Source organism: Peromyscus leucopus, chromosome 18, assembly GCF_004664715.2.
Source record: "Peromyscus leucopus breed LL Stock chromosome 18, UCI_PerLeu_2.1, whole genome shotgun sequence".
NCBI lineage: Eukaryota > Metazoa > Chordata > Mammalia > Rodentia > Cricetidae > Peromyscus > Peromyscus leucopus.
Genome location: NC_051078.1, coordinates 38,542,856 through 38,565,476, shown reverse-complemented (window position 1 = coordinate 38,565,476; position 22,621 = coordinate 38,542,856). Strand labels below are relative to the sequence as shown.

Below are 22,621 nucleotides of genomic sequence, written 5' to 3'. Positions count from 1 at the left end.
ATTACACACAATGGTAAGTCAAAATTGAAATTTATATACTCCGAGTCACTCACAAATCAGGATAAATTAAGATTCTTTCCTTCTTAGGGGTGGGGAGACAGATCTTACAGCAGAAACTTGAAAGCACAATTCATGTCACTGGACTTGCAATATTTAAACTAAGATTATCCAATTTTATAACCTCTACCTAATGCTAATTTGCAGTACCTTAGCACCTCAATTAAAAGACAAGACCTCAGGAAATACTTCTCAAGCTTAAATCAATTATCAGATACCTTTCTAACTTAGTGTTATGATCTAAAAATCTGAATTATTTCTCAGCATGGCACATGCAATAAAACTGTTTCAGCTATACTGATTATAAGGTTAATTAATAATATGTAGCTTTTTCTCTATAACAGTTTGCCCGAAATTCCCTGATTTATTAGATATTTAAAATCAAGACTAAGCCGGGCAGTGGTGGCGCACGCCTTTAATCCCAGCACTCGGGAGGCAGAGGCAGGCGGATCTCTGTGAGTTCGAGGCCAGCCTGGTTTCCAAAAGCGAGTTCCAGGAAAGGCGCAAAGCTACACGGAGAAACCCTGTCTCGAAAAAAACCAAAAAAAACAAAACAAAAAAAAAAAGTGTGTTGTAAAACGCTGTCTCCTGGATATGACACGACCACTGCACGCACAAAGTTACAGTCACTATGGTTACCTCCATAATATCCACATGACATCAGGTCCCTTAACAAGCCCATTACTAATGGGCGAGGGGCTCGGGAGATACTATCCCTCCACGAGGGGTGACAGTTACCGGGGAGAGGAAGTCGTCTTTTTCAGCAGTGTCACCACTGATTAACTGCCACACTCCAGGAACAACCCCCAATCCTGTTCACGCACGCATGCACAAACACACGCGCGCGCGCGCACACACACAAGTAGGTGAGCAACTTGTTGGAGAAAGGGGGTTCAGTGGGAGTGGGAAGGAGATGAGAGGGTAATGAGTATACATGATCAAAATGCACTATACACATGTATAAAACTGTCAATATTTTCTTAAAAGACTGAAATGGAAACTAAGTATCTTCCTCCACAAAAACCAAGTTTAACACTTCTTTTAATTCACAATTTAAAAATTCTACAATTACTTTAATGGAACTACTCTTTGTCAGTTAAACTGTCCTGTAACCTCTTGAAGACCATGACTACAGTGAGATACCACTGTATCTAAGCAACCTCATCATCCTTTGGTTATGACAACTGTTACTGAATGGTTGCATAGATTTGATTTTAAAAAAATACAAGCATGAGAACAATGAACTTGGAAAGAACTACAATAGAAATATCCCAAGCAAAAGCCTCAGTCTATTAAAAAAACAGTAAGCAAGGAATTCATATCCAAGTTCCTATCCACATTCATCCCATAAATACAGATCACTGATCATCATATTTCGAAGATGGTGTGTGGCCTTATAAAATACAAATCAAGACGAATATAAAGATGCTTTATAACTTGGCTCTAAAACCCAAACAGCTGAAGACAAGTTCCCATGTGCCATGAACAATGGACTCCCGGATAGGGATCTTGAACTCGGGCTCTGCCTTAGCCTCTAACCAGCTCAGACTGCTGAAGAGGGAAGGCTTTAAAGGTGACGAGTTCATTTCCATCCCAGAGCCAGCTGGGACTAGTCTGGTCCTGCACGGGTCTCCTCGGCCACACCAACCCCAGCACTCAGGCTCTAACACTCCAAGCTCCGGCCCGCGTCTGCTGGTCTCTCCCCAGCTCCTCAGGGTTTGTCCTCTCCTGCTCTATCTCACTGTCTTGTCCCATCCTGTCACGAGTGCCCTTGTTCCCTGTGTTCAGTAAAAAGAAATGTTCAAGAAAAATAAAATCCAGAGCTGCAGAGGCGGCTCCGTGGTTAAGAAGAGCTCTTACAGAGGCCAGGGTTCAGTTCCCAGCACCCACATGGTAACTCAAATGGTCTGTAACTCCAGCTCCAGGAGATACAGTTCTGGCCTCTGTGGGCACTGCATACACATGGAATACATACATATACTCAGGCAAACACTTGAATATATAAAATAAAAATAGACAATTTTTTAAAAGAAAAGGAAAATCCAACAGATTGATCATCAGTGCTAAGCCCTTTCCTAGAAACTCACAAGGTATTTCAAAGGCTGGAGGCATGGTTCAGTGTTAGAGCACTTGCCTCACAAGCACAGGCCCTGGGTCTGACCCCCAGTGCCACACAGGAAAAAAATGAGATCAATACAGACTGTTTCTGATCTAAGAGTTAATGAAAGACCTAAGATATATAAGAAATCATTTTGAGGATGGTTAATCCTCAGCTACGATGGGTTTCTGTCTTCTCTCTCCAAGTCTCTCTCTCAAGAGAATCTCAGGGCAAGAGGTGATCACTTGCTAGTTTACCTAAGAGCCACACTGATGCCGACGACGTATCTTCTCTGGCTGCTGCCCTCAGCACCTCCCTTCACTACAATTCACTGTCACTCTGCGTTCTCAATGGCATCTCCCATGAAGGTCTACCGTCCAGCTGCTCTGTATTAGCCAGCCTGAAGACAATCTCTTTGTGAAAAGTGAGCGTCCTTCCTGTTACAACACCTGCAATGCCTCCCCTACTTCCAGGACGTCTCTATCCAGGTGGGGCCACTGCACTGGACTTCTATTCAGAGGCCACTCTACTCGGGCTCGGTGGCGCTGACCTGCTGGATGACAACATTCCTTAGTTCATCTGCCAGCTCTATTACAACCCCTCAGAGGCTCATAAATACCATTCCTCTGTCATCGGGCCTCTGGGACTGTTGTTTTGGACCAGATGGAGATTGGCCTAAGGTAAGCTATTTGGATCCCTAGCAATATAGTTATTCTAATAATATCAGTACAACCCCTTCCTTCTGCAGGATTAGTGAGTATTCAGATATTACTGACCAAATGTGTAAGTGCACTAGTGAGCAGGGATGCTCCAGTTTGTGAAGTCCAGCCCCCTCCGCCTCGCTCTGATGACTGAGACGCCTCCACTGAGGATGATTTTTGTTCTTTCAAAGGCCCTATTTTCCTTCCCCTGGAAAAAAATGCTTCAGTTGGTGTGTTCACCCCTTGTTCACCCAATTGGACACATCCGAATCACTGTGGTGAACAAGTTCTAGTTTGTCTTTGTGGTGTTCTCAAGACCCCATGCAAATCAAGGGAAGGGATCACAGACAGCAAGAGAGAAACGAGGTTAACTAAGGGGAAGCTATTTTTTAAAAATAGCATCTAACTTAATTCTAAATCCTGGCATATCCAAACCTCAACTCAAGAGTCATATATTTACTCCACTAACACCTAGCAGGCACCTGTTAGAACCATACAATTATGCTTGATCCTAGAAAAACAGAAAAATAAAGGGATGAGTTCAACCAAAACAACGTTTCTAACATTTCCTAAAACATGCTCACTTGTAGGCCTCTTATGTTGTCAACTGCGAGGACCATGGCTTCATTTTCTTGAAACACAACATCTATTTCCTGCTTTAACACTACGGCAGAGTTCTTGCACACCTTCTTGGTCTCCCAGACCTGAGTAAGAGATAAAGAAAATAAGTAACTAGATGTCATCAGTCCCCCCTCTGAGATACTGTAAAGACGACTCTTAGTCTTAAAGCAAGATAACAAATTATGATTCACAATTAAAATGCCTAGGTTATAAAAAGTTCACCTATTAGACTATATAACAAGAAATATTTATTAACACACCCTATAGTTAAAAATAGTTACTATTATGTGAGTTGTGGGCTCTGCAGTCAAAATGTCTCCGGGAGCTCTACTTTAACCAAACTGTGCCATTAAGGAGGTCACCCTGATGAAGGTGAGCACTGGCTGACACCCATCTACACGAAGACCAGAGCTTACAGCAGTGCGTGATAAACAGATCACTAAACAATCTGTGCTTTGCTACAGTTTTCTTTCCTTCCTTGTACAGAAGGAGGCACTGAGTGCTGTATAGTCTAAGTCAAGTCTAGTAAGGCGGCACATTAAGTAGCACAGGCCTTTCTGGGCTTTTCCTGGACCTAACATTTCACGTTCTCTTCCTATTATGAGAATTAGTAAATCAGTACATGTACACAGTACTTTGTACAATGTCTGACCTACAGTAGCATTGAACAAATTTTAGCTATGATTTGTACAAAGCACTGTCTTTGATGTTACCAGCACCAACTAGGATTCTAGGACTCAAACAGCTAGATGTAATTCTAAAATATGTAAATAAATCAGGGGGCAATGGGACACTGGAAATACAGAGTTAAATCAAATCTATTTTTTAAGTCAGAATTTAATTGTCCAAAGTGACACAGAATTACATAATCTTTTCTTTTCTTTTTTGGCTTTTTCGAGACAGAGTTTCTCTGTGTAGCTTTGCGCCTTTCCTAGATCTCGCTCTGTAGCCCAGGTTGGCCTTGAACTCACAGAGATCCGCCTGCCTCTGCCTCCTGAATGCTGGGATTAAAGGCGTGCGCCGCCGCGCCACCGCCGCCGCCGCCGCCGCCCCCCCCCCCACCCCCCCACCCCCGGCAGGATTACATAACCTTAAAGAAACAAATATTTCCCGAAACAAAGAGGGCTTGAGCAGACCTTAAGATGGTAAGTATTTCAACAAGTAGAGAGTCAGGAAAGTAAGGTCTCCAAGAGTAAGAGGCTATGGAAGGAAAGGAAAAGAAGCAGGGTATTTGGGAAATGCTAAACTAAAGGACAGACTGAGACCAAACAAGATCCTACTGTGGAGGACCTGAATGGTAGACTTACAAGTATCTATTTCCTTGATGAGCAAAAGAGCCACTATCTGTTTTTTTTTTTAGCAAAAATGACGTAACCAGAAATGTGGGTGTGTCTCAAAATAATAGTGAGACTGTGATTATAAATAAGGAAAATATCTTGGACACAGCATACTGTAAAGTAAGAAAGGAAACAAGGCAGAGCCTAATACCAGAGAGATAACAGATGATGAGGATCTGAACATGGACAGTAGGAAAGGAAAAGTAGAAATAAATGACAATTAAATTAACAGGTAAAATAAATGAGCTATGAGAATTATCACATAATTAAATATGAGAACTAAGGAGGAAGAAGTCGAAAGTCTTCCCTGGAATCTTATGTAGTGTGTATAAACAGTTTACTCACTGAACTTGCCCAGCACCCAGCCCACAGTAACATTCAATGAAATGTCTGAATGAACGAGACTGATAGAATCAACGTGGCTTCCCAACAATTTATCTCTCTATAAATTTAGTTTAAATGTTTAAAATGAGTGGGGGGGGGGCACGGCGCAGAGCGGGGAAGGTGATGGCACACGCTATTACTCCCAGCACTCAGGAGACAGAGACAGGTGGATCTCTGAGTGTGAGGCCAGCCTGGTCTGTAGAGTACATTCCAGAACAGCCAGGGCTACACAGAGAAACCCTGTCTTGAAAAAACAAAACAAAAAAACAAATGTTTAAAATGAAAATCTCAATATTTCTCACCCGTATTGTTTGGTCATCAGAAGCTGTCAAAAATGATGACCCATCAGGAGAAAACATCACACCGTGAACCCAACTTAAATGTCCTCTGCAGTCAGCTACCTTTAAATGTGAATCTATATTCCACAACTACAGAACAAACAAAGAACACAGTTTAGTATAACAAGAATATTAAAAATAACAAGAACGACTCAGCAATACTATTTCTACAAAGAAAGCCCCAAACACATTATCAAAATTTAAAACTGGCTTACACATAAGATGATTTATTATAACAACTATATTTTTAATAGTAAATAAACAGAAATAACAAAAATTGCCGTGTATAGCTCAGTTGGTACATCTCATATTTAGTGAACACAAGGCCCTGGGTTCACTCTACAATACACACATACATACACACACACACACACACACACACACACTCACACAAAATGTCACGAATATATTGTACATAAGGAAAACACCTTTGAATATATTATAATTAATCACATAATGGGACACTATGCAAAACTGAATGAGAAAAATACTCCCACAAATAACTAAGCTCTATGATATACTGTTAACAGGGAAAAAATGAAGAACATATATTACCTTTTATTTAAAAATCAGATGTTGGGGATGTGGTTTGGTTGGTAAAGTGTTTGCCTAGCATGCACCAAAGCCTTGGGTTCAGTCCCCAACACCATACAAAACCCAACATGATGGCCCAAGGATCAGAAGCTCAGGGTCATCCTTGGCTACATAATAAATTTGAGGCCAGCTTGAGCTACATGAGATCCTGTCTTTAAAAAAAATAGAAAAATAAATATATGAAGCTGGATACAGACACGCATGTGCATGCATACAGAAATCTGCTTAGATATGCAAGAAGATGCTGCCTATGAGACGGAAGAATGAGGGAGGGAAGAGGTATGACAGTGAGGTTCTCTGAAAACAACTTACTAGAATGCTTTGAATCTGGAGTCATGCATGTTTTACCTCTTTTAAAATAAATCTAAAAATAACAGGATGAACATAAGCAGCTTCCATACAAGGATCATTTCCATCTAATGCCGTCATCCAAGCTTCATGTGAACTGGCTGCAAAAGCCTACCGTAGACGACGAGCATGCTAACTGTAGCAGGAACACATTGCTCCTCTTGTCCATGCTTCTTACCGACTGTCGGAGTCTGCCGCCATCCTGGCGGCATGTGCCCTGGGTTCTGCTGTACTCCCTCAAATACACTCCAGTCTAATGAAGAACCACATGGGCCTGAGTTCCTCTCCTGACACTCTGAATTACAGACCTACTCTATGATTTCAGAATTAGCACGGACAAAACAAGTACTTCATCACATGCCCAACGCTTTTCACTTGCTGAAAAGCCTGCCTTATCTCTAGAGTCCCAACTGGAAAATGCAGCCACAAAGGACAGAAATGAAAGTAATCCCACAACTGAACTCTCAAGAATCGCTCCTCCTTTCTTTCTTCGCTCTCCCTGTCTGTCACTTGGAGCTTCCCCGCAAAGCCTTACATTTCAAGAAGGAAGACAGTCATTGTTTCCTGGAGCTTTCTAAGAATGATAGAGGTAAGGATCTTGGAAATGATAGGGAAGGCTGACTATGAAACTCACTAGGAAGTACAAGATTGCAAACATAATTTATAAGCATTACTTTATTTGTGCTGGGCAACGACAATGCAATCTTAGCAATCAGATATATGACTTCCATCTTACCCTACTCAAATCATCGAAGAATCTGAATTAACTCACTTATTTAAAAAGACCGGCTTCTGGGGCTGGGAGATGGCTCAGTGGGTGGAGAAGGCTTGCTCTGCAAACAGAGAACCTGAGTTTGGAACTCCCCGCACCATGTGAAAAGGCAGACAAATGTGTGTGAAGCCAGCACCAAGGAGAAGAGACGGGCAGATCTAGAGAGCTCCCTGACCAGCCAGTCTCATCAAAACAGTGAGCTTCCAGTGACAGACTGTCTCAGGGCGGTAAGGAGGTGGGTGATAGAGGACGAAGTTCTCTGGTCTCTGCATGTGCACCCTGACACACATGTATACCAAACGGACATGCAAGAATACAGTCTGTGTCTATACTGCTTATGAGATAGCACGTCTATACTATTTAAAAATTATATATGTCATCAAAGTATATGATATACTACATGTATGAAAATTAATATATATAGCCTATTATTTTAAACAATTCTAAATAAATTATATTAACATTATTTTATATGCCGATTTTTAAAACATTGAGAGACTAGGGATAGGGTCCAGTGATAAGAGCACTTTCCTGTGCAAGCGTGAGGACCCAGGTTCAAATTACCAGCACCACATCAAAAGCTAAGCATGGCTGTGTGTGCCTGTCATCCCAACATTTAGGAGTGATGACAGGCGAATCCCAAAGCTCCACGGCCAGCCACCAGTCAGTGGCTTAAAGAAATAAAGAAAAGGGAGTAAGGCCTCTACATGTGCTTAAACAGATGTGTTCTCTCTCTCTCTCTCTCTCTCTCTCTCACACACACACACACACACACACACACACACACACACACACACACGGGGTAAAACTAAAAGAAATGCCCTCTCTTAACCTAGGAAGTCAGTGATCATCCCATTGCTGGCCCAGTCCCAAGTGCATACTAGATATTCAGTAACTGCTTGTACATGGGCCTGTCACTCCATCACTGTGAAATACTGACTTCAGTCACAGTAGAACCGTCAGGCTAGTCAGATAACTGAACACCCCAGAGCTCTATGTGACCAGGCTATGAAGGGAACACCATTTCACGAGAAAGCACCCTCAACAGGCAAGGGTTGAGGGAGCCCGTTTCTTTGCCGCCCGTGGATCTCCAGAGACCCACACTGAGTCTGTTCATCTACTCACCTCCACACAGTACTGGGACAGAGCAACCACGGCCAGACGGTCATAGGGGGAGAAGTCACAGTACTGGATGGTGCTGTGGTGGCCTGTGGGGATCTCTGCCAACAGGCCACTAGTGTGGATATCAAAAAGCTGTCAAAATAAAGAGATGTCCATAAAAACAAAACATCTTAAATTACCCATGCTGAATCTAAATGTATTTTTAAAAGATGCTCCTCATATCTCAAATGAAAAATGTAAGTCCTGAAAACCTATAGTTCCTGATGGCTAGCATAAATGCTGATCGCTTATAAATAAGACACAGGTTACTGTATATAACATTTTAAAATATAGTTCATCTTGAAAGCTATCTGCTATAGAGGAAAATTCACCACAGATAATCTCTCAAGCTGGCCTAAAGAGAAACAAAGCATTTGTGAGCGGAGGAGCAGACTCGTCAAGTTAGCAGACAAAGCAGTTCTCCCGAAGCTACTGACTCAAGAGAGAAAATGTACATCCAGGAGCAAAGATGGTCAAACAATATGGAGCAAAGGCCTGCAGAAATTAAATAAACTCCACCAATTCTATTTCTCTCCAGAGCTACCAAATTATTCCATTACAATTTATCATCTTCCCATTTTTGAACCAAAAAGGCTATTTTTTAGTAATACAACCTTCATTTCAATTCTTGAAAGATTTTCAAATGCTGAATATATTCTTCCAAAGGTTTTTCCAAATGGTAAGACTGTGTATACTTCATACACACATACAGTATGTGATACGGTCTAGTTATTTAAGACCGAGACACAGACAGTCCTCAGGAAGAAAACAAGAGCTTCCAGGAGGAGCCATCAAGAGGTTCATTCAGTGAACGCACAGCACAGGACACAGGCAGATGCCAAGGAGCACAGCAGGGCAGGCCAAAATAAAGATGGGAAACCACATTTAAATGTTTCCCGGAGCAGGCTGTTCTTAAAAATTAGTGGCTAAGAATAACAGGGGGAAAAATGGCAAATGTGAAATAGGAAATCGTCCCACTTGGGGAATGACAAAAGAGAAGAGGCCTGATACAGGAGCAGACTAACAACGCAGGATCTGAACGAGGGAGAAACAAGGGGAAAACCGGCGCTACAGACAGATAAGGGCAAGCCTAAGGAACCCTTTCAGCATGGTAACTAGGGATCTGGTCAACACGGGTCTAAAATGAGGGGTTCTACACAGTACATAGCTTTCTCCCTCCGCACTACAACAGATCTTCTACATGTCTTAAAATGATCTTTCCCTTGGGTTGAGGGTTCACCTCAGTGTTGGTGCCTTGCCTCGTACTGGGTTCCATTCCCAGCATCATCCAGGGAGTGAGATGGAAGCTTTTTTGTCGTTGACGTCACTGGTTATCTGGAATATGTGTATCAAGCCACCTCACACCTATTTCAATGGCTCTAAATTTTCAATGGAAAATAATACAATGTGAAATGGAAAGACAGCAACAGGTGTTGTGGCAGATGTGGAGGAGTGAACGAACACCCTGTGCACTGCTAGCGGAAGTGGCAGGGATGCAGCCACGGTGGGAGAGGCACCCTCCCCAAAGACAGAAACACCAGGTCATCAGTGTGACCCAGCAAGTCCACCATGAGGAGTGCACGAAGATGCCATTAGAAGTAGGACCCCAAACAGACACCTGTTCTTCAGCATCCAATGCTGCATCATTTACAATTCCTAAGAGGTGGAAGGGAGCCAGGTGCCTACAGAGGAGGGAGTTTTTTAAAAATGTAGTGAATATGCAGAGAGAGACTGCTGAGTTCTGACACATTCAGAACACATAAGCTTTAAAAGCATTAAAAACTCATCTCATCAATGAGATGAGTCAAGCATAAGCAAACCGAGAATTACATAATTCCACCTGTACAATTTCCAGAACAGATAAAATTCATGTGTCATGTTCTTAGTCACCAGGGAGTGGGGATAGAGAACGGAGAATTATTAGCTAATTACTGGTAATGGAGTCTCTGTTTGAGTGATGAAAACCTTTGGAAACATATAGCCAGGCAGTGGTGGTGCACGCCTTTAATCCCAGCACTCAGGAGGTAAAAGCAGGTGGATCTCTGAGTTCTAGGCCAGCCTGTTCTACAGAGCAAGTTCCAGGACAGGCAGGCCTGCACAGAGAAACCCTTTCTTAAAAAAAAAAAATAAATAAAAATAAAAAAAAAAACGAAAGAAAGATACAGTGGTAATGGAGGCACTACATTATGTGTAATTATAACGCCAATGAAGGACATTTAAAAATGGTTTGGAAACACCTTTAATTCCAGCTACTCAGGGGGCTGAAGCAAGAGGACTGCAGGGGTGGGGTAAGCCTAGGCTACATCAGTGTGGTCAAGGCCAGCCTGTGCAATTTAGCAAGGTGCTATCTCAAAATGAAAATGGAAAAGAGCCGAGGTTGTACTCAACAATAAAGTGCTTGCCTATATCTTCAAGACCCTATATTCACACCTTAGTTATCAGGGAAAAAAAATTTTAATGGAAAACTTTACATTATATATATATTTTTAATCACAACAAAATCAAGATTTTAATCTTTGAATTTTATAAATGTAATGATTGTTTTCTATTTTTACAGATTTTTAACACACTTAACACAAAAAGGAAATATTTTTTTTCTTAGTTTCCTGCTAGAGGGATATAAATCCACAAGCAACCAAGGACCCAGATTCACAATTACTAGCTCAGTCAATAAGCACTCAGTGAGTTTATACATAAATATACGGTCGCATTGACTCATGTTGTTTAAAACAGTAACAGCCACCAGTCAGGTCTTCTAAAGTCAGTATAGGACAGACTCTCCATGAACCATAAATCAGAAGATTTGGCTCTCCTCACAATCCACCTCTGGACGAAGCACTGTGGTACCTGGAGCCCGGTCCCCCAGTGACACCACGGCACTGCAGCAGTCCACCACAGCTCTTGGGTGTTTACAGTCGAAGCTATGTATGTGGATGAGGACTCAGAACATGATGCTAGCATGAGATTTGAAAAAGAGAAGCTATTTTCTCTTTACTTACTTCATGACAATCTCACTGTCTTATTCAGTTCTTAAGGAGTATTTCTCTCGTTGGAGTCACCAAATTGTAAAAGGGATAAAACAAAACACAGCAAAGCAAAATACTAAGAGGTTGAAGAGATGGCTCAGCAGTTAAGCGCACTCACTGCCCTTCAAAAGCACACAGGTGTGGTTCCTTCAGGGGACCCAATGCCTCTGGCTTCAGCGGGCACCTCCACTCACTCACATGTACGTAACCACATAGACACACAACACATACACATATGTCTTTTTTTAGGTACTTTGAAAATCACCAAAGTCAATCTATTTTAATTTGGTTTTTTTATTTTAATTTTTTAAATAAAATTATTTATTTATTTATTTTGCATCCCAGCCGCAGTGTGCCCTCCCTTCTCTCCTCCCAGTCCCTGCCCCCCACACCCCCTTTGTTCCCATCCCCAATCCACTCCCCCCTCCATTTCAAGTTGCAGTAAGACTAAGCACTTCCCCGTGGTTTAAGGCTGGGCAAGGTGACCGACTAATGAGGAGCAGGGTTCCCAAGGCCAGTAAAAGAGTCGGAGACTACCCCTGTTCCCATTGTTAGGAGTCCCACAGGAGGGTTCCTGGAGGGATGGTCAGATCTCCCTGGGGAGAGATTTCATGAGTGGACTGAGGGCGGGTGAGGATGGGAACATGATCGATCCAACTGGGTGCGGGGAAGAGACTACTGGAAAAGGGGAACATTTTGGGGTCAGGTAAAAACCTGGCACAAGGGAACCTCCCAGGAATCTACAAGGATGACCCCAGCTAAGACTCCCAGCAATAGTGGATATTTTAATTTTTTTAAGTGATGAAGAAAGTATTCTGTTTCAAATAAACTGAAGTGGGGCTAGAAAAATGGCTCGGCAGTGAAAAGCAACAGTTGCTCTTCCAAAAGACCCAGGTTCAACTCTAAGCACCCTCATGGCAGCTGACAATCATCCATAACTACAGTTCCAGGGATTCAGCGCCCTCTTCTGGCCTCCACAGGCATTGCACACACGGTGCAAAAACACACACAACCCACGCACATAAAATGAAAAAGTAAAAAATAATACATTGGAAGAACACTGACTTGACATTGCAAATTGTTCTTGTAGTGTTTGACTTCAATATGCTGTTTCACACTGTCTTTCTTGGGAAAGTAAAAAACATTTCTGACCTGTGTGCTATGACCTTTTCTCTCAAGGCCTTGAATCCCCCAGAGAGCAGGGCTCCAAAGATTATGACCAGTTAGGCCTGCCCAAATCACAGAGCTAAACTAGAAAGTGAAACGTGTAACGGAAGCTGGAACTTACGAGGATTTTGTTTTTTGCTGCCACTATTATTTCAGTGCCATCTGCGGACCAGGAGCAACATTTCACTATCACTTCCACATCCTCTTGAGGGTCTTCTGAACTCAGGAAGAACCGCTTCACATTGATGCTTTGCTTCTCATTTGCTGATCTCACATCCCAAAGCTGTTTCAAAAACACAAAATTGCTTTACTCTCCACCCACACCTTTAGAATTCCAACTAGATTAAATGTCATATAAACATACTCTACCTAATGAAATTTTTTACAAATGTCTGACTTTTTATGAGGCTTTTAAATTAAAAACTCCAGCTTCCATTTTGCACCAAAGGGGGGTGGGGGTAAGTCTATAAAATTAGATACAAAGTTAACTGAGCTGCACACAGTTTGGCACACCTATAATGCTAGTAGTACTCTGGAGCTGAGGCAGGAGGATCATGTGTTTGAAGCCAGCCTGGGCAACATGAGATCTCATTTCAAAAGGAAAAAAAAAAAGGTAAATGGGCCTTTCACAGTGTGGAAGTGGCTAAAGATTGTGTTAACAGTAAGAACAGGTGTGGGAGAGACTCCCAGCTGGCTGCTGCCCTCTGCTGGGACAAGCATGCTTCACACCTACCACAAGCACAGCAGGAAACTGTCCAGGGCCCAGGGCCTGCTGGGCCTCCAGAGATAAGGAGGAACAGCTGTACTGAGAGGAGGCAAAGCTTCCACGGGGCTTGGCGGGACTGTGCAGGGCTGCAGAACTAACCAGCTCCTGAGAACCGAGGTATGAACTACGCTAAGCCATATTCTAGAGCAGCCACACACTAGTACAAAAAGCAAAGGCCTCTGAAAAGATCCATGTTTACTCTCTCTGACCTGGAGCAGTGTCCTAGCTTCATAAGGGCTACCATGTCCCAGGCCAAGGGTTGGATGGACACGGACGGGGGGACACACAGACACACACACACACACAGACACACACACACACATACACACACACACACACACACACACACACACACACACACACACACAGAGAGAGAGAGAAAGATAAGGAAAGGAAAAAAGCTGCCAACCCCTAACACTTTCCCCAGGGACAACTGTGGCTACACTGTGCTGTGGAACAATCTTCGTACACTGTGACTCTGTATTACTCTCACTGGTTGATAAAGAGCTAACTGGCCTACAGCTGGGCAGGAAGAGATTGGGTGGGAGAGCCAGAGCAGGAGGATGCTGGGAAGAAAGGCAGAGTCTCAGGTCGCCAGCAACACATCACAAACACAAACACAAACACACACACACACACACACACACACACACACACACACACACACACACGAACACAGAATCAATGAGAAGTCACACTGTTAGCAGGACGAACAAGGCAGCGACTGCTTAAGTTTAGGAAATAAAACAAAAGCTGACACATTTCATTTCATTACATCCACCAAAACTGTACCTGCTTCTGCACCTAACTCAGCGTCTGGCCAGGGAGTGATAAAATTCCACACCTCAGGAGATGATCTAAACCACACCGTCGCACTCTGAGGAGGTCAGTGCACTGTAACGGGGCCCCTGTGCACCCTAAGACGCTGTGTGCTTTAAATAACAATCTTTGAATAAAACATTTTCTCATTAAGGCCCAAAAAGCACATGCTTGCCAACATGATATCCTACAACAAGCTGAGAAAAATCCCGGAGCCTTTGGGGCATGAACTAATTTTACAGCTTACTCTCTCCGATGACAAAAGCGTACACAGCCGTGGCCTTGACACGCTGTTGTCTGGTATCAGTGTGCAGGACCTTTGCTCTCCACATGTCACTGTGCAAAACAGCTGTGACACTGGCTTCACAGCACTGTGGGGAAGCCGCCATCAACACGGGCGGTTCTCCCACCAGTGGAGTGGTGCCTGTCCCCACTGCTAGCGACACTCACACGTGAAGACAGAAGTCACACACCTGTCTCTGAGCAACAGGACATCAGATCTGCTCAGCTCAGGACTCTGCACTGGCCGAGCGATGGAATCAGCCCATGTGTCCATGAACGGATGAGTGGTGATAAAAACGCAGTGCGTACTCACAATGAAATGGTGGTGAGTGCAGACTCATGACTGACAGGGTGCTGAGAACAAGTGACGAGTGGGTCCTGAACAAGACATTCAGACCATTCCCTCTAAGGCCCAGGGGACGTAGCACATGAGAGGGTGGAAAGAACGGCCAGAAGACGGGGAGAAAGGCAGCTAAACGCCATCTTCAGGGCAAGGCTGCAGCCAGCAATCAGGACTCAGACCCGCGCACGGCAAATGCCGGCACTGAATCTGCACAGGATGGAGCTGCGGCCAGTGAAAGCGCTCAGCAGCGAGGGAGCAAACCTGACCTCCAGAATCAACTATGGGAGAGGCAGAGAAACAACTCCTGCAAGCTGTCCTCCAGCCTCATGCATGTGCTGCGGCATGTGTGCAAGCGCACACAAACACTGAATGAATGAATGAATGAATGAATGAATGAATGAATGAATGAATGAAGCAAGCAAGCAAGCAAGCTAGCTACAAAGCGGGAGCTGGCAATCCCTAGCACAGATTGAGAAGAGACTCGGGGTGCCGAACCCCTTACTGCTGAACCATTTGACGCTGACAGACTCAGAGGGAGGAGGAAACATGGCCTTTGATCTGTACCCACTGGTGACCCACACAGAGAAATATACACATAACTTTATAAAATAAAACAAAATCTTTAAAAATAAAAACAAGAACTCAATCTTGCATATAATTTCATCGTTTTCAGTTTATCCACTTACCTTCTCCCTCAACTTTATTCTGAATAACCAGACCAAAGACCATACCTTTTTTCTTCTAGTAAATACGAGAAGGCCCAAAGGCCCCAAACCCAAAAGCCTAGTATAGTATAGTATCCAGCACATAATGCTTAAGATGTAATATACACCTAAAATTAAGAATTTAAACATTAGACTATAAACCATTTAAAAATAACATTATGTCAGAGATTCCTAGAAGCTGAAGGAAAAGGCTCTTTGCTACAGACAGATAAAAATGATGCTATGGCTTAGATCTAGAAACTCTGCAAAAGGCTTATGAGCTGAAGGTGTGGTTCTAAGTTTGTGGCATTGGTATCAGGAGGTTTTAGAGCCTTAAGAATGAGGGCTTCTGTATCCTCCCTCTGGATACAGAAGATGGTTGTTTGGCTCAAACTGTTTGGGGGGCACCCAGGCAGGGGGATCGGGATCCGTCCCTGGTGCATGGGCAGGCTTCTGGGAATCCGGTGCCTGTGGTGTGATGCCTCGTGCAACCTTGGTGAAGGCCTTGGACCTGCCTAGGCTCAGTGTGCCAGACTCAGCTGACTCCCCATGGGAGACCTTGATTTGGGGGATGTGGGGATATGGGTGGCTTGGGAGGCAGGGCTGGGGGTGGGGAGGTGGGAGGAGGGAGGAGGTGGGATCTGTGGGTGGTATGTAGAGTGAGTAGAAAATTTCTTAATAAAGAAAAATGGAGCCGGGCAGTGGTGGCCCACGCCTTTGATCCCAGCACTCGGGTGGCAGAGGCAGGTGGATCTCTGTGAGTTCGAGGCCAGCCTGGGCTACAGAGTGAGTCCCAGGACAGGTACCAAAAACTACACAGAGAAACCCTATCTCGAGAAAAAAAAAAAAAAAAAGAATGAGGGCCCCTAGGGGCTGAGAGATGGCTCAGTGGTTAAGAGCACTAGCTGCTCTTCTAGAGGTCATGAGTTCAATTCCCAGCAACGACATGGTGGCTCACAACCATCTCCGGTGGGATCTGATGTCATTTTCTGGCATAAAGGTGTACATGCAGATAGCACTCATGTATAAAATAAATCTTTAAAAAACATTTTTTTAAAGAAAAAAAAGGCTGAGGGGCCGAGAGAAAACCAGGTTAGGAAGGCACCAGTGGGACCCTGGCTGCTTCCTGTTTCCCTCTGCTTTCAAGACACCTGTTGTAGATAAGCAGTTTCTTTCCCCACACACACTCCCTGTCACAGACACAGATACAACAGGGTCAGATGAAACCCTGAAACTGTACCTCCTTCCCAAGTTGTCTGTCTCAGGCACTGTGTCACAGTTTCCGGACACTGGTGCCACCAACAGAAACTTAGAGTCGACCCAAATCCTGCAGATTTCTCTAAAATGAGAGCCTCCAATGGTGGGCAAAGCTTACCTTTAATGTTCCATCAGCCGAGCAACTAGCCAGGAGCTCATCGTCTGGGGAGAACCTGCAGTGGCTGACTGAGTTGGTGTGACCAAACATGGTGTTTCGGCATTCTTTTTGATTTAGATCCCAGAGCTATTTGGAAAGGAAAAAAGACAAGTAAAACTAGCTAGTGCTGGAGACTGTGTGGTGAACACACAGCAGTTCCAACTGCATTGGAGGCTGAAACAGAGGTCACTTGAAGCTCAGAAGCTCTAGACCTGCCCAGGCGTCTGCCCCTTAAAGTTATAATTAAGGTGAAGGGAGGGAGTGGAGACCGGGGAAGGTGGGTCCAGGGAAAGTGAGGGGAGATTTGGGTCTGTATATGTGAATCAAAATGTCAAAGGATCTACTCTGAAATCTCTACTACATGAGGGCTAGAGAACATTTGCTGCTCTCCCAGAAGACCCGAGTTCAGTTCCTAGCATCCACTTTGGCAGCTCACAACAGCCTGTAACTCCAGCGCCAGGGAATTCAGTGCCCTCTTCTCTGTCCTCCATGGGCACCTACGCACAGTGGCACACACACACAAAAGTTAAAATTATTTTAAAAAGAGAAAAATTAATCTAAGCTAAAAGGGGAAAAGTCAATAATCGTACTAAGTTTTCCTTTCCATTTGAAGTTCTTGGTTGTAGAATGATATTTGATTCACAATAACACAAAGGTATTAAATACAGATAAACTTGTGATTAATAACAGCAACTTCTGGATCAACATCTCAATCCACTATGGGACTTGAAGGCCTCAGTAGGCTTTTAGTCTGAACACTAAATTAACTGAACAATTGTTGCTTATTTTTAACAGGTGGTTTAAAATCATCATATTTATTTAGCTACAAAAATCAATAGCACTGTGCAAATTATCTCCATACTTTTTTTTTCCCCAGAGCTGAGGACCGAACCCAGGGCCTTGCTAGCAAGCGCTCTACCACTGAGCTAAATCCCCAACCCTTCTCCATACTTTTTAAAGCTAGGTTACAAAAATGGCCTAAGCAAAGTTTACATATCCATGACTTCCTAAACCTTGAGATAACTAACTAGACTAAAAGCTATTAATGGCCTTAAAAACTTCAAAACCTTCAATGATACCAGAATATAGGAACTACGGGGGTTAGAAGATCAAGTCAAATAACACTCCAGTAAGCCACCCAAGAAATCTGAGGGATATAGTCCATGAGACAGTAATTTTATTCGTCTAGTAAACCAACAGCATGAAATGGAAATGGGAGAAAAGAGTTTTTAAGAGGATAAAATAGACAACCACCAAGTGTCAAGTTTATTTGGATTCTGATTCAAAGAAACCCATGGTAAAAAGCATGGACTTGAGACCACATATGAGAAATTTAACACAAGCCAGATACATAACAAAAGTACAGTTCTCTACTGTTGGGTGTGGACATGGCAGGGCATGTAATCTAAGAGCAAAGCTGAAATATTTGGGGTGAGATGACATGCAGGATTTGTTGTAAACTGCTCTCAACAAAACGTCAAGTGTAGGATGTGGATAAAGCTTGTATAAAATAGGACGTGAGGAATCTTATTTTTTTTTTGTGGTGCTGAAGATTGAATCTGGGGCCCTGTAAATGACAGGGTGGCACTCTATCATGAAGGTTCACCTTATCCTTCTGAAAAGTTGAAAAATAGTAATTGTTTGAGACACATACTCACTCTGTAGCCCAGGCTATAAAACTCAGGCTCCTCCTGCCTCACCCTCCCAAGAGCTGAGATTACCTGAGGTTTTCTAAAATGTTTTACCTACGCCTCCTTAAAATCTCATATCCCAGTGTAAAAATGTGACACTGTGGATCAAAGGTTTGAAACAAAATTAATTTTTTTTAAAAAAATCCAAAAGGAAGTAACATCTTTCTAGAACCCCAGACTATTTAATCTCCTATCTTCCTCCGCTTAGAGAACACAAGACACAGTCTTCTCCAACCCAAGGACTTCGTCCACCTGCACTGCAGTTACACAGCAATGGAGCTGAGCTAAGTGGGGTGAAGCAGCACTGCCTTCAAACCAGACCTGCAGGACCTAGGACAAGCTTCCCTCACAAACCTGAGCTGAGCTATTTCCTGTCACATAACGACAGTATGGTTGGACCACCTAAGAGAGCAGAGACCAGAGACAGGAAGGCGGACCTGGGAACACAGCTGACGGATCTGGATACCAACACCGGAATCCATGCTCACGGTGGACTTTTCAGTTATAAAACCTAGTCATGCTTTTTTTTTCCCCCTATTTGTTTATGAATATTTAAATCCCAGCACTAGGGAGACAGAGGCAGGCGAATCTCTGAGTTCTAGGTCAGCCTGGTCTATAGAGTGAGTTCCAAGATAGCCAGGGCTACACAGTGAGACCCTGCCTCAAACAAACAAACAAAAAACAAAACCCACTTGATAATACAATACACATGAGAAAACTCAAAGCAGACAGTCTGGTGTGTCACGAGTTCATCTGCATAATTTCCAGCACCCACACTTACTTTGAGGAAGAAGTCATTTGAGCCGGTGGCCAGGAGAAGCTGGTTACTTTTGTTGGTGAAGTGGCAGCAGTTGACTTGCTCCGAGTGCTCGTCATAGGTGTGCACCAGCTTCCCGGTCACAGAATCCCAGACCTGAAGAGAACAACGAGAACAAAATGCATGAACAGCCGTTATTTCCAGAGGGAACACGGAAAGAAAGCGCCAGGGTACATCCCTCTGCAGATGCCGTCTCCTGTGAGGACACGTGTCCCCCCCGAGCATGACACTGATGGGAATCAACCTCCTAGTCTCTAAATATGGCAAAATCCTGCCTCACTTTAAAAAGTTAAGCACAAAGAGCCAGGCATGGTAGCACACCTTTAATTAATCCCAGCACTCCAGAGGCAGAGACAGGTAAATCTCTGTGAACTGAAGGCCAACCTGGTTGGTCTGCACAGTGAGTTCCAAGACAGCCAGGGCTACATAGTAAGGTAAGGCCCTGTCTCAAGAAAAACAACAACAACAACAACAACAAAAGTTAACTACAAGATTCCCCATGTTTCTGTGAGAGCAGTGAAGAAGTGGGACCCAGGGGCGAGATCAGACTTTAGCCTGCTATCGACGACACCTGACGCTTCCAACATCTGGTCCCGGTTTTCTCTTACGCCCCCTCTACCTTTGTGAGAGCAATTCAGAGCATTATGAAAATCCAAGACAGTCAGAGAGTTTGTCTTTTCTAAGCTCTTTAGTGAGTCTTTCTGCTTCCTGCTAGGTTTTCAGTCCCGAGAAACAGAAACTCGGTGTGACTCTCTCAATCTGTATCATTCTGACTTTAGAACGTGGAACTGCCCAGCACGGCCAATCTCAACTCTGACTCAAAGTAGAGGTTACAGAGTGAATACCCATCGACTGGACACCACTGAGCCTACCAAGAGAAGAGGGAAAGAGCAGGGGATCAGGAGGAATGGAAGTGAATGGGGAGAGTAATGGGAGCTATAATAAAAACATAATATGGAGAATGGGAGGCAAATGTTGAAATCAATTATGTACATATATGAAAACCAGTGTTATATAGTTAATGTATGCTAATACAAAATTTCAAAATAAGGTTTAACCAACATCTCAGTTTTAGTCTAGACACGCCACAGTCCTCTTCAGTGGGATGAAAACCCGCCAAGCAAACCTTTCCTGCCCACTCCATCTCCCCAGGTTATACTGCTCACAACTCTGCTGACAAAGCTTTGTCACAGTGAAGTGGGACCTGGCAGCATGTGACTGACCCCAGCACTCGGGCTGCTGCTGCTGCAGCAGGAAGATTTCACAGGAGCTCATCACCAGCCGGGGTTACAAAGTCAGACCCTGTCTCCACACTTGAAAATAGAAAAGATACAGACAGACAGACAGACAGACAGACAGACACACACACACACACACACACACACACACAGACACAGACACACACAGATACACAGACAGACACACACACACAGAGACACACAGACAGACAGACACACACAGACAGACAGATAAACACACACACACACACACACACACACACACACACACACACCCTGAAGTAAAGCCTCCCCTCTATATATTAGTGACAATTAATTTCAGTTGCTCTTAAATTCCTTGTTAGTATAAATGCTCCAAATAAAAGCTAAATTTTAAGGGCAAGACCAAAGAAATAACAACTAACAAATAATATCACTCTTTTTTCCCTTGCTTATTTTTTTATACCAGCAACCTGTTAGTATATTCATGTCTAGCTTTGCACTGGTTATATAAATCAGCCTATAATGTTAAAAATAGAATCAGGCTATATTTCACAAATTATATAACTTTACAATGGGAATTAGATTTCAGACAATCATTTTTAAAAACACTTCTAATCAAAGATGTCAACTGATATTTAATCCACAGATGTATCTACTGATGACAGGCAAGCTCAGTAATTTATGTAATTTTTCCTCACCATTGGCTAAATAGTTGAGGCCGATCAAGCCAAGCAATTTTATTTTGGTACTTAGAAATAAGGACTTAGGTGGAACTCCTGTCAGGGAACCAGGTAGGCTGACTACGATCTTCAACCCCACCCCATCTGTCCCCCCAGATCCGATCTCTACAGCCTCATCCCCTGCTCTGCAGCAGACACAACACCTGCTGGGTCTCCCTTTCCTCTCTGACCCCATCCCCAAGGATAACCAGGATCTCCTCCTCCAACCTCCCTTTCCCCAACTCAACCAATCACCCTCCAACACCAGCAAGCATTCCCTGGGAACACACCAGCTGAGGAGGCCGGGAAAGAGGGCCACATAAAATTCCCTACCTTGTAACACACAGCCACACTTGCCTAAAATTCCAGAAAGGACACAAACTAAGGAATATGCAATCTCCCAACAAAGACAAACCCAGAAATCAGCAGCTAGACCTATAATTACCCCAATCCCAGATGCCTAAACAATAGCATAAAAACACAATAAATAACAGCCAGGACAAGAGCCCAGCAACTCTACCACAGCAGGCCCTGAATAGTCCAACAGCTGAAGCCCGAGAAAAAGACCTTAAAACAGACTTACGAAGATGATGGAGGTTCTTAAAGAAGAAATCAATAAATCTCTTAAAGAAATCCAGGAAAACACAAACAGTGTAAGGAAATGAGTAAAACTGTTCAAGACCTGAAAATGTTAATAGAATCAATAAGAAAACCCAAACTGAGGGAATTCTGGAAATGAAAAACCTAGAAATTCAAACAGGAACCACAGTGTCAAGCTTCACCAACAGAATATAAGAGATGGAAGAGAGAATCCCAGGTACTGAGATATGACAGAGGAAAAGGATACGTTGGTCAAAGAATGTTAAATCTAAAAAACTCCTGACACAAAACAGCCAGGAAATCTGGGACACCATGAAAAGACCAAACCTAAGAGTAATAGGAATAGAGGAGGGAGAAGAATCCCAGCTCAAAGGCCCAGAAAATATTTGCAACAAAATCACAGAAGAAAAATGTCCTAATTTAAAAACAGAGAGGCCTATAAAAGTACAAGAAGCATACAGAACACCAAATAGATTAGACCAGAAAAAAAAAAAATCCCCTTACCACATAATAATAAAAACACTAAACTTACTGAACAGAGAAAGAATATTAAAATCTGCAAAGGAAACATAAAAAGGCAGAACTACTAGAATTACCTCTGACTTCCTAGGAAAGACTCTAAAAGCCAGAAGGGCCTGGATA

At 43.4% G+C, this 22,621-nt stretch overlaps 1 protein-coding gene across 4 annotated transcripts in view; it reads right to left on the bottom strand.

The window, feature by feature from the left end:
* Apaf1 (apoptotic peptidase activating factor 1) overlaps positions 1 to 22,621 on the bottom strand; it is an 84,270-nt gene that overhangs the window by 20,709 nt on the left and 40,940 nt on the right. For all 4 annotated transcript variants that reach the window (XM_028880218.2, XM_028880219.2, XM_037196824.1 and 1 more), the window contains 6 exons: positions 19,405 to 19,536; positions 16,894 to 17,019; positions 12,726 to 12,887; positions 8,376 to 8,504; positions 5,501 to 5,626; positions 3,441 to 3,560 (listed from right to left, as the gene is read on the bottom strand). In XM_028880218.2, coding sequence (XP_028736051.1) covers positions 3,441 to 3,560; positions 5,501 to 5,626; positions 8,376 to 8,504; positions 12,726 to 12,887; positions 16,894 to 17,019; positions 19,405 to 19,536 — 795 coding nt within the window. The remainder of the gene's footprint in view (positions 1 to 3,440; positions 3,561 to 5,500; positions 5,627 to 8,375; positions 8,505 to 12,725; positions 12,888 to 16,893; positions 17,020 to 19,404; positions 19,537 to 22,621) is intronic.